The sequence below is a fragment of the Rhinolophus sinicus genome, chromosome 7 (assembly GCF_057876585.1).
Source record: "Rhinolophus sinicus isolate RSI-liver-muscle chromosome 7, RSI-T2T, whole genome shotgun sequence".
Taxonomy (NCBI): Eukaryota; Metazoa; Chordata; class Mammalia; order Chiroptera; family Rhinolophidae; genus Rhinolophus; species Rhinolophus sinicus.
This window is the reverse complement of record NC_142507.1, coordinates 54,656,778-54,668,501: the sequence shown is the minus strand read 5'-3', so window position 1 is coordinate 54,668,501 and position 11,724 is coordinate 54,656,778. Positions and strand designations below refer to the sequence as shown.

Here is an 11,724-nt window from a genome sequence, read left to right as displayed (position 1 = left end):
GGCAGCCGGAGAGAAGGGGGTCCCGTGCGCCTGGGTCGGCTCTGGGGGCTCTCGCAGATCCGCACGTGGCCTGGACTGCTCCGGGGCCCCTCAGGGCTCGGCCCCGAGCGGGGGCTGCGGGAGGGGTCCCCCGAGGCGCATGTTTTCCACAGCGCGTTATGTTTGGAGCCGGCCCCGCGCCGCCTGTCGCCATGGAAACAAAACAGGGGCGGTGGCGGCGGCCGGAGCGTAGCCGGGCTAGGGCCTGCGTGGGGGGATGGGAGGTGGGCTCCCGCGCTGTTGCCTTGGTAACGGGAACGGAGGCGCCCCTCCGCTTCATCCGGGTCACGGCCTGTCAACCAGTACCCCCGGTGTTCGCAGTCTGGCCCCCTTTCCTGGTCTACTCTCCTGTTCCTAGTGTCCCTTGCCCCTGCTGATTTCTTCACTCCGACCTCACTAACCACTGTTTTAGGCTCTCCCTCCAGTTCCCATTGGACACTTCCAGGTTTTCCTAGGAATGAGGGAAAATGGAGGCACAGGCACGTGTCAGGGGACCCCCCCACACACCCTAATAAAAAGCACTCGCCCTGTCAGAGCAGCGTATTTCATGCCCTGTGTGCCTCCCCTGGACACTATGGCGAGCTCGTTTCCACCACTCCCTTGGCATCGTCTCATGCCAGCTGTGGAATAATGCCCACTGTCGAGCACTGCAGTGCCAGGGGCTCCTGCCTTCCCCAACTATGCCTTCCAGAAAACAGTAGCATTTGGTAGTGGCCCCCAACAATGAGGTGCCAGGAGAGAGGGAGGCAGCAGGGCGAGAGGACCATTAGGAAGAGGCAGGAGACTGGAGGCCTCCAGGACTCTTCGCCGGTGCCCTTGGTTGCCGGAGCTGGGGATGCCTCCAGGGTGATTGGCAGCTCTTTGTTTCAGCCCCCCCTCACCCGCCTGCTGGCCCCCCCCAACTCCCCCTTCCAGTCCCTCCGCCCCCCGCTCCTGCTCTCTCCGCCTAGCCTTTTCCCCTCCCAGCCGCCTGCCTGCCAGGGGTAGTGAGCCGGCTGAGCGGCATGGAGACGCAGGGACTTCGAGGGGCCCTGGCTCTTCTCGTCCTTTGCACTTTGGCATCTGCCAGTCAGGACCTGCAGGGTAAGTCTGTCTCCATCCTCTTCCACCCCTCTGCCTCCTCCCCTTTTGCCTCCAGCCTAGCAGCAGGGAACATGTGGGCAAGGGGAGAAGGGGAGAGTCCTGAAATTGAGCTGGAGAGATGAGTTGAATTACGGCCCTGTGGAGAGGAGTGAACTCCAGAGGGTAACACCAGAGGGTGGTAGGTGAGAGGGACCTGGCCAGGGTCAGCCCGAGGCCAGGGCACAGGACTCAGGAGCTAGATGCTAGCGCTGCCTGGCTGGGTCCGTGTCTGAGCATCCGGAAGCACCCCAGGGTCTAGGAGAGCAGCGTGAAGGTGGGGCAGCGTGTGGACCCCTCGGCTTCTCCGTCCACTGGAGTGCTGGCTGCCCAAGGACAGGGTGGGGGTGGGGACTGAGAGGTCTGGGCTCTCCCGGAGGTCTGGTGGTGGGATGGGCCTGTGGGTGTGGAGAGGTAACTGGAGCAGATGACACAGGCACAGATTCTTTACTGGCTGGAAGGGAAACCACAGATTGGCCAAGACACAGGACGCAGCGGAGCTGGGCCCTCTGTTCCCGAGGGAGAGAGCCAGAGGCGGGAGGGTCGGAGCCCTCGGTGGGCAGCTGTTCTCATCCAGAGCGAGGGTGCTGAGCCCCCAGGATGAGAGGAGGGGCATTACGGTGTGGGATGAGCCAAAGCCAGCGGTGTAAAGAGAAACTGCCGGCCCCGTTCTGCTCCGTGGGCACCAGGTGCTGCTACTCCTGCCGGGATCCGCGCAGTGACTCCCGTGCGCCACCTGCTGGGCACATCTCAAGTTTGTGGGGCGCTATTTCTGTATTTCCAAGTGAGCCCCAGGCCTCTGGGTTCCGAGGGTGGCAGTAGGTAGTGTTGAGGGGACGGAAGGCACCATGCGCTGTCCTTTGATAGCGACAAGGGTTGAATTTCGAGAAGGTCAGTAACACTGCCTGGTGCTGGGAATGATGGAGGCCCCACCCGGGAGCTTAGGGGAAAGGGCAGGCCTTGGAGTCTGACCCCTTTCTCCGACCTTGATAATCCCTGTCTGGCCAGTGATTGACCTGCTGACGGTGGGCGAGTCCCGGCAGATGGTCGCTGTGGCAGAGAAGATACGGACAGCCCTGCTCACGGCTGGGGACATCTACCTCTTGTCTACCTTCCGCCTGCCCCCCAAGCAAGGTGGTGTCCTCTTTGGCCTCTACTCTCGCCAAGACAACACACGATGGCTGGAGGCCTCTGTTGTAGGCAAGATCAACAAAGGTGACTGGTGACCCCCTCATCCCCACTCCCATATCCCTCTCAATTTTCCTTGGGCTCCACTGGGGACCATGGACCTATCAGGCTGTGTCCAGGCAACAGGGGGCACCTGGTTTGGGGTGCGTAGGAGGTGCTGCAAAGGCCAGGTACCCAAACAATAGGGTAAGGCCTGGTATTTGTAGGGATGGGAAGCTGTACGCGGGGATGCCTGGGTGGGGGGCATGAAGCTGTGCAGGGAGGGCCCGCGCATCCCTGGGGCAGTTCAGTGGGTACAGAACCAGCTGCCGCCTGGCAGGGGATAGAGTGATCTGATGCCACTGAAGATTGAGAAAGTCCTAGTCTTTGAACCAATTTAAAACGCACATATTGTGTACCTACCATGTACAAGGTGTTGAGTGATACCTAGCTGAGTAAAGGATCGCAGCCCTAGCCATGTAGCATCCACAAGAGCTGAGCCAAGGCTCAACTGGGAGACGGGATGGGGGACGGGGCCCATACTGACGTCCGCTCCTGGGCAGTGCTGGTGCGGTACCAGCGGGAGGATGGCAAGGTCCATGCAGTGAACCTACAGCAAGCAGGCCTGGCCGACGGGCGCACGCACACCGCTCTCCTGCGACTCCGAGGCCCGTCCCGCCCCAGCCCTGCCCTGCAGCTCTATGTAGACTGCAAACTGGGCGACCAGCATGCTGCTCTTCCGCCGCTGGCCCCCATTCCTCCAGCGGAGGTCGATGGGCTGGAGATTAGGACTGGACAGAAGGCTTATTTGAGGATGCAGGTGAGCAAGGCGACCCTGGGGTGTGTGTGCAAACAGTTTGCACCAGTGGGAGCAGCAGCCGGTAGGTCCTCCCACCTTACTCTGCTCCTCTGCCCCCTACCCCCAGGGCTTCGTGGAATCCATGAAAATGATTCTCGGCGGCTCCATGGCCCGGGTCGGGGCCCTGAGTGAGTGTCCGTTCCAGGGGGACGAGTCCATCCACAGTGCAGGTAACAGAGACTTCTGCTTGCTGACATCCTGGACCCCAGGTCACATCCTGTGGTCTTCGGGGACTCATCCTCTTGACCTCTCCCCTTAACACTCATTCCTTTGGCTCCCCTATTCCTGGGGCTCTGACCCTGTCTCTCCAATTTCCTTCACCTCTGACACTATAATCTCTAAGGACAACAGCCACCCAGAGGTGCGGGTCAAAAACATTGCCCCCCCTACCAGGGTGGCCAGAAAAACAAAACGGGAAGACTAGACATCGGAAGAACTCGAGTGGGGTGAGGAAGTCCACTGCTTGGTCAGGGTCTTGAGTCTTTCTTAGCTCCCACTGGTGGCTGTCACCGACCAGCAGTTTCTCTGAGCACTGCCCATCTGCCTGGGCTCTGACGGGTGTTCAGAGGCTCTTACCTAAATAAAACGCCCATTCTCCCAGATGTTTCAAAGAAAGAGCTCTTGCGGCAGAAGCCTAGGAGGGACGAAATGGGATGTACTGGGGCCCTGGCTCTGCTTTCGGTCACCTCCCGGTCCCTTCTGCCACTGCCAGGCCTGGGAACCACGAGGATTGGGTTGTGACTGCCTCTGACACGCTCCCTCAGGGGCCCCTCACCCTGCTTCTGTCACCTCTGTCCTTCTACCTTCCAATACCCCATCTTTATTCCAAGGCTCCAGCCCTTTGTCCCCGGCGCTTCCCCTACCTCTTCCCAAGCCAGGCCCCTCTTCGCATTACCACCCTCTGACTGTGTTTTTTCTCCTCCCTAGTGACCACCGCGCTCCACTCCATCCTAGGTGAGCAGCCCATGATGAGGTGGGAGGGGCGGGAAGCTGGGGAGGAGGTCCCAGGCTTTGGCAGCTGCCTGAAACGAAGTCCTCTTGGGCCAGGAATGGGGGTGGGGGTGGGGGTTAAAGGTGGTGGGGAGTGGGCAGCAGTGGCAGGAGCTGGCTTATTACCCAGAGAGGGACCAGGGCTGACGTCCCAGTCCTAAGCTTCCCACACCCTGTGCCCTGACAGGGGAGCAGACCAAGGCGCTGGTCACCCAACTCACCCTGTTCAACCAGATCCTGGTGGAACTACGGGATGACATCCGAGACCAGGTTAGTGGGTGGGCCAGCGACGGTGGCACTGGGCGGGGTGGGTGGCAGAGGCCGCGAGCCGAGGCCTCCCCATCCTCCTCCTGTCTGCCCGCAGGTGAAGGAAATGTCCCTGATCCGAAACACCATTATGGAGTGTCAGGTGTGCGGTGAGTGGGAGCGTAGGGGAGGGCGCCAGGTGGCACCGCTGTGCTCCCCCCATGGCTTTGGCCCCCACTTCCAGTGATTTGACCTCTCGGTGGCTGACTGTGCCCTCCCCCAGGCTTCCACGAGCAGCGTTCCCACTGCAGCCCCAACCCCTGCTTCCGAGGCGTGGACTGCATGGAAGTGTACGAGTACCCAGGCTACCGCTGTGGGCCCTGCCCCCCTGGCCTTCAGGGCAATGGCACCCACTGCACTGACATCAATGAGGTGGGGGAGGGCACAGAAAGCTGGGGGGGGGGGTGTTAGGAGGCCCAAGAAGGCAGGATGAATGTTGGTCTGAAGTACAAGAACCTGGGGCTCAGGAGAGGTTGGAGACCAGAACGGAAGTGTGAGGAGCCCGGGAGACAGAATCTCTGGGACAAAGACTGAAGGGCCACCCAGGGAAGGTGCTGGGGAGTGGCAGGGGCAGTCTGAGACGCAAGCCAGGTGGAGGGCAGGAGGAGGCTGTGGGGGGGGGGCACCCTGAGCCCTGTGCCCTTGGCTGGGGACACAGGGAGCAGTGGTCCTAGGAGCACAGGCAGGGCCTGACTTCTCTCCTGCTCCCCAGTGTGCTCACGCCGACCCCTGTTTCACGGGCTCCAGCTGCATCAACACCATGCCTGGCTTCCACTGTGAGGCGTGTCCTCGAGGCTACAAGGGCACGCGGGTGTCTGGTGTAGGCATCGACTACGCCCGCGCCAGCAAACAGGTCGAGTTGGGTATTGTGTGTGGACAAGAGAGCTTGGCCGTGCAGGGCCCAGGGGCTTCTGGGTTGGCCACGGGGCCCTGGTGATAAACGGGATGAGTGACGCCACAGGCTCACTGGCTGTGCACTGGTTGGCGGTCTGGGCTTCACATTGACATTCACAGATGGGGCCACCCCAGTGCCCTCCCGAGGAGAGCCAGCACCGGTCTGGTTCTACCCAAAGTCTGCTTCTTCAGGTCTGCAACGACGTCGACGAATGCAACGATGGGAACAACGGTGGCTGCGACCCGAACTCCATCTGCACCAATACGGTGGTGAGCCCGGTACCCGAGTGTGTGGGTGCTGGGAGTGTGCAGCCCCTTCTTCAGACTCCCTGCATCCCCTCCTCCACCCCCAGGACACCTCCCCCAGGTGTTCCACACGGACCTGCCCCTTGCCAGCTGGGACCTTTAGCAAGTTAGGTAGCTTTTCTGAGCCTCAGCGTCCTCATTTGAAAAGTGTTGCTATTACCTACTTTAAAGTGCTGTCAGGAGACCCTAAAGGAGATAATTGATAAATAGTGGCTCACTGATATGTCCCTGGCATGTGGCCACGTGCCCATCCTACACCGTGGAGGCTGACCTGCTTCCTGAGATGCTGCGTCCCTACACTTAGGGCTCTTTCAAGTGTGGTCCCTGTCGCCTGGGCTTCCTGGGCAACCAGAGCCAGGGCTGCCTTCCAGCCCGGACCTGCCACAGCCCAGCCCACAGCCCCTGCCACGTCCACGCGCACTGTCTCTTTGAACGCAATGGTGCAGTGTCCTGCTCGGTGAGCTAGACCTGGGGCTTGGAAGAAAAGGGAGAATCTGGGGGACGGGCAAGGCTAGTGAACCTGACCGGGGGTTGGGGTGGGGGCCCAGGAACTGGTTGGTGAGAGGAGAGCCTGAAGCAGGGGAAAGGCTGGGGTGGGAAGCCATCCCCGACCGCTAACTGCCACCTTCGTGTCGCCACAGTGTAACGTGGGCTGGGCTGGGAACGGGAACGTGTGTGGGCCTGACACGGACATCGATGGCTACCCCGACCAGGCTCTGCCCTGCATGGACAACAACAAGCACTGCAAGCAGGTGCAGGCGGCAGGCGGGCATGAGGGCATGAGGGCAGGGGGCAGGGCGGGCGCCCCAGCCACACGCCCCAACATTCACCCTCCTCCCCACAACCGACCTTTAGGACAACTGCCTTTTGACACCCAACTCTGGGCAGGAAGATGCCGATAACGACGGCGTGGGCGATCAGTGTGATGAGGACGCTGACGGGGACGGGATCAAGAACGTTGAGGTGGCTCCTGGGCTCCCCTCCCCGTCGGTTCCCTGCCCCCCAGCCCCTGGCAGCTCCCCAGGGCCCCCAATCAGGGAGGCAGTAGCCTGCTGGCCAGGACAGGTGGCCTCCTGGATGTGGGGTGGGTGGGCTGCACCACGCAGGTGGGCCCTCACCGGGCTGGTGACCGCAGACAACGTGGGTACCAGGCAGCCAGCACTTCACGGGAGGACTGATGCTTTCCCTCCCCAACCAGGACAACTGCCGGCTGTTCCCCAACAAAGACCAGCAGAATTCAGATACAGATTCATTTGGTGACGCCTGTGACAACTGCCCCAACGTTCCCAACAATGACCAGAAGGACACAGATGGCAATGGGGAAGGGGACGCCTGTGACAACGACGTGGATGGGGATGGTGCAGCCCGGGCTGAGGGGGTGGCTGGGAGACCTGTGACGATTTGGATACAGTGGGAATGAAGCCGGGAGGCTAGGAAGTCTGAGAACTGGGGAGGTCAGCCTGGGTGAGAGATGACCTGCCACATTCCCCACCTCGGGAATGTGAGGTAGGGTACGGGCAAGGCGGTGGGCCAGGGTCCAGGCAGATTTCCTGAACAGCTGTCCTCTGATGGAAGAGAAAGCTTGGGGCTTCTACGGACCTAGGAGAGAGCATGACAACCTTTTACTACGCGCATGTCTTATAGGCATCCCCAATGGACTGGACAATTGCCCTAAAGTCCCCAACCCCCTACAGACAGACAGGGATGAGGATGGGGTGGGAGATGCCTGTGACAGCTGCCCAGAAATGAGCAATCCTACCCAGGTACAGGGGAATGGAGAGGGCAGGGGACAGATGGGCGACTGCTGTCGGTTATCGAGAGGGTGACGACGGGCCCCTCTCTCTCAGACAGATGCAGACAGCGACCTGGTGGGAGACGTCTGTGACACCAATGAAGACAGGTAGGGTCTTGACCAAGATGGAAGGTCTTATAGGGCCTCTTTACTTTCCTCTAAGTGTCACCTCGGCTCTGTGGCGTGGCCTTCATCTGCACACCCGTTAAGCAGGTCACTCCCATAACCTCCCCTCCGTTCCTACCGCTGGGCCTGCGTCTCACCTGGCTGACTGCAAGGGGTCAGGTGAATGGGGGCTCGACCACAGAGGCTCCTAAGCAGAGACAAAGAACGTGGTGCCTTTCGGGACTTCATGTGGTGCCTGTTCTCCTGGGCAGCGATGGGGATGGACATCAGGACACCAAGGACAACTGCCCCCAGCTCCCCAACAGCTCCCAGTTGGACTCAGACAACGACGGACTCGGAGACGAGTGTGATGGGGATGATGACAATGATGGTGTCCCCGATTACGTGCCTCCTGGTCCTGACAACTGTCGCCTGGTCCCTAACCCCAATCAGAAGGACTCAGATGGTAAGGCTGGGGTCCCAGAGGACTGGACGGTGTGGGCGCTGCCCAGGGCGCAGTGGCAGCCTTGCTGGGAGTGAGGAAGGGCAGCGCGGGGCGAGAGCTCAGGACTCCCCTGCGGCGGGAGTGGTGGCCAGCGGCGGTGGCCTGGGCCTTCCTGAGCGCCCAGCCGCACTCCGCCCAGGCAATGGCGTTGGGGACGTGTGTGAGGATGACTTTGACAATGACACCGTGGACGACCCCCTGGATGTGTGTCCGGAAAGTGCGGAGGTGACCCTCACGGATTTCCGGGCCTATCAGACGGTCGTCCTGGATCCCGAGGGGGATGCTCAGATTGACCCGAACTGGGTGGTGCTCAACCAGGTACCAGGCAGTGGGCTGGGCGGGCGCTGTCACCCCAGCCGCAGTGGGCAGCGCACCCGGACCAGGCTTTCTTCTTTCTGCCCACCACCAGGGCATGGAAATCGTTCAGACCATGAACAGTGACCCTGGCCTGGCAGTTGGTATGTACGGGACACCTAATTCCATAATTCCAAACAGAGGAATCTGACAGGGGCAGAGGGTGGGGGGCAAGCTGGCCACATATCCAGCAGGCATCCTGCCCACCCCCAGCACATGATGGACCGCCCGTAGCTTTGCTGCCTGACCTTGACCTCCCCCACCCCCCAGGTTATACAGCCTTCAACGGGGTGGACTTTGAAGGCACCTTTCACGTGAACACAGTGACAGATGACGACTACGCAGGCTTCCTCTTCAGCTACCAGGACAGCGGCCGTTTCTACGTGGTCATGTGGAAGCAGACGGAGCAGACCTATTGGCAGGCCACACCCTTCCGGGCTGTCGCCCAGCCCGGGCTGCAGCTCAAGGTCCCAGAGCCGCCCTCATTCCCCAGTCCGGGGCCCTTGCCCACCCTCTCCTCCTGCTTGAGCTTCAGGAACCCTCTCCCGCAGATGCTGGGCCTAGAAGTGGGCTCCCTTGGGCTCCAGAACATTCTCCTGATCACCTAGATGTCCTTGTCCACCTGCACTTACCCACCTGTTGTCTCCCCTCTTCCGGATCCTGTGGGTGACCCACTGCCTTTGCTAATGTCCCCCAGGCAGTGACATCAGTGTCTGGCCCAGGCGAGCACCTCCGGAATGCCCTGTGGCATACTGGCCACACCCCTGATCAGGTACGACTGCTGTGGACTGACCCACGAAACGTGGGCTGGCGTGACAAGACCTCCTACCGCTGGCAGCTGCTGCACCGGCCTCAAGTTGGCTATATTCGGTGAGGGGAGGGGCTGAGCCCTCCGGAGGGACCCCAGGAGGGACTCACCAGTGACCCCTCTACTCAGTGCCTTGGTACCATGGGCCCAGACTGGGACCACTTCTCTCCATCTCCCCTCTCACCAGACACGCGCCTCAGCCCTGCTTTCCTCCTGGCATCAGGTAGCCTGGGCTGTGGTGCCGAGGACACACAGGCCAAGAGTGGGGCAAGTCCTTCCTTTTCCGTGCCCATTTCCCCTCTGTAAAACGAGGGTGCCTCTCGGAGCCTGCGAAGGCCAGGCCAGTGTGTGGAGAGGCGCGTGACATCCAGCCCCTTCACTCATACAGCCCAGAACCTGCCTCCTCACGGTGTCTGACCTGGAAGGGACCGTCATTTATAGAAGCTCACAGCAAGTCCCAGACGTCACAGCTCTTGGCAGCACCGCTGAGGCCTCAGTTCATCACTTTGTCCACAACTTTGCCTAGTTGGTGGGGATGACAGGGAGGGGAGGGGAATGGCCAAGTGCCCAGAGGCCAGGCACTTGGGCTGCTTTCCCTTTAAGGTGCCTGGGGCTGGGGGGTGGACTAGAGCCTGGGAAGCGGGTGACTTCACCCCCCAGCCCATTGTGCTCATCGTCATGGCAACCCAATCCTCGCTTGGAATGCGGCTGGTGCTTTGAGATGCAAAGGGGCTGGACAAAGAGCCAGGGGCCCCAAGCCTGAGAAAAGCACCCCCTTCCCTCCCCTTTCCCTCTCCCTTCTCTCTCAGGCCTGAGGAGGCCAGGGGGGCTGGGGATGAGCAGGGTCCTGGCAGAGTGGCACAGTGCCCACCGGCACCCTAGCACCAATGGAAACCCCTATTCTGGACAGAGTGAAGCTCTATGAGGGTCCCCAGCTAGTGGCAGACTCCGGGGTGATCATTGACACATCCATGCGAGGGGGTCGCCTTGGTGTATTCTGCTTCTCCCAAGAAAACATCATTTGGTCCAATCTCCAGTACAGATGCAACGGTGAGGCGCTCCACCCCGGTCACCTGCCCTCTCCTGCCCTCGTGGGAGTCCCGTCTGACCTTATGGCTTCTCCTTCTTCAGACACAGTGCCCGAGGACTTTGAGCCATTCCGGAGGCAGCTGCTCCATGGAAGAGTATGAAGAGGTGGCTGCCCGATTTAGAATCCTGATTTTAGATCCTTTGGCCTTGGGGTCCATACTGGAGGCCTCAGGGTCTCATCTACAGCCCCTCAGCCAAACACAGACCCTCCTCTGGCACCTACCAATTCAGCCCCAGAGGGGTGGTGACCCCACTGTTGAGATGGGACGTTTTCAAGGGGTATTTCTCAGGCGCTAACCCCAGGAAAGATAACAGCACATTGCCATAAAGCTCCAGTTTTCTAAGCCAGTGCAATTGCTTGTTTTAGGGATTTTCGGGGAGAGTGTGGGAGCAGGAAGGAACCTGAGGGGGGCAAGGGAGAGGGCTGGTAGGATGGAAATTCAAGATCTAGAGGAAGTTTGGCTCATTTGGGGGCACGTGAGGAAGGTGGTGGGTGGGGGTTAGGTGAAGGATGGGGGGTTCGGTTAAGGATGAGGTGCTGTCCGGGAGGATGGCTAAAGTCCGCCCAGCTCCACTTACCCACGGTGGCAGCAACGACACTCCAGTCTATCTTAGATCAGCCGTGATCGAGAGCCAGGAGGGGTGGGGCTGCCCCGCTCGGGGTGAGGGGGAGGCCGGGGGGCCGGGGGGGCCGGAGGCCGGGACGAGTGCAATATTGGCGGGGGAAAGAACAACACTGCACCGCGTCCCGTCCCTCCCGCCCGCCCGGGGCCCGGGATCCCGCTCCCCACCGCTTGAAGCCGGACCAGCCCAAGGTCCGGGGGCACGCTGGGGAGTTGGGTTCACCTCAGAGGCCAGAGAGACTTGGCCCCGGGAAGAGGGTGAAGGGGACGGCAGGGGGAGGGGGGAAGGGAGAAGGGGCGATCGCAGTATCCCGGAAGGCCACTTTCCGACGCCCGAGCGTTGCGCGCGCTTGCTCTTTAAATACTCGGACGGCGCGGCGCGGGGCCGTCACCATGGTAACGCGTGTCCCAGCAACCGAACTGAATGGCTGTTGCCTGGCAACACCGGGGGCTGAAGTTTTGGGGCCGCCCACCTAGATACGCGCCCGTTCTCTAGCTGGAGGGTAGGGGGCTTCCCCGCCTTTCCGGCCCGCGCGCCGCGGCGCTGACGTCAACGCCCCCCGCCCCGCGCGGCACAAAGCCTCGCCAACGAGGCGGAGCTGCGCGCTTCGGCACGACTGTCCGTCGCCTCCGCGCCGGCTTCCTTCTACTCCCGCCGCACCGAAGTGTTTTTAAAGTTCATTTTCCGATTTGTATTCTTGGGGCTAAAAATTGTTTTCTTAACGTCGTACTGCTTGCGTCGGCCGAGGCCGCAACCCAGGACCTCCG

The 11,724-nt window shown here is 61.1% G+C and overlaps 1 protein-coding gene and 1 long non-coding RNA gene across 6 annotated transcripts; one reads left to right on the top strand and one right to left on the bottom strand.

The window, feature by feature from the left end:
- Window positions 1-134: 134 nt before the first annotated feature.
- Window positions 135-10,677, top strand: THBS3 (thrombospondin 3). 5 transcript variants are annotated; one of them, XM_019711854.3, is made up of 23 exons: window positions 135-1,122; window positions 2,167-2,373; window positions 2,889-3,145; window positions 3,252-3,354; window positions 4,112-4,138; window positions 4,362-4,444; window positions 4,539-4,590; window positions 4,704-4,852; window positions 5,193-5,333; window positions 5,567-5,644; window positions 5,985-6,137; window positions 6,322-6,432; window positions 6,536-6,643; window positions 6,879-7,038; window positions 7,325-7,443; window positions 7,528-7,580; window positions 7,850-8,043; window positions 8,222-8,400; window positions 8,492-8,540; window positions 8,707-8,903; window positions 9,134-9,306; window positions 10,155-10,294; window positions 10,376-10,677. In XM_019711854.3, the coding sequence occupies exons 1-23, from the start codon at window positions 1,044-1,046 to the stop codon at window positions 10,432-10,434; spliced, it is 2,871 nt and encodes a 956-aa protein (XP_019567413.2). In that variant the 5' UTR covers window positions 135-1,043; the 3' UTR covers window positions 10,435-10,677. The 5 variants fall into 5 exon arrangements, with proteins under 5 accessions (XP_019567413.2, XP_074174967.1, XP_088655771.1 ...); XM_074318866.2 differs by lacking the exon at window positions 4,362-4,444 and having other exon boundaries at window positions 4,539-4,583; XM_088799645.1 differs by having other exon boundaries at window positions 7,532-7,580; window positions 7,850-8,400.
- On the bottom strand, window positions 6,917-7,874 carry LOC141568589 (uncharacterized). The gene is made up of 2 exons (XR_012491753.2): window positions 7,736-7,874; window positions 6,917-7,279 (listed from the first exon to the last, which is right to left on the bottom strand). It is a non-coding gene; the product is annotated as an uncharacterized LOC141568589 (long non-coding RNA).
- Window positions 10,678-11,724: the final 1,047 nt, after the last annotated feature.

What these genes read in the sequence shown, in the direction of transcription:
- THBS3 (XM_088799644.1), top strand. Translation starts at nt 1,759, where the DNA reads ATGAGAGGAGGGGCATTACGGTGTGGGATGAGCCAAAGCCAGCGGTGT. An exon ending in AAATGAGCAATCCTACCCAG is followed by an intron (nt 7,444 to 7,531) that starts GTACAGGGGAAT and finishes TCTCTCAGACAG; the next exon opens with ATGCAGACAGCGACCTGGTG. An exon ending in CCTCAAGTTGGCTATATTCG is followed by an intron (nt 9,307 to 10,154) that starts GTGAGGGGAGGG and finishes TATTCTGGACAG; the next exon opens with AGTGAAGCTCTATGAGGGTC.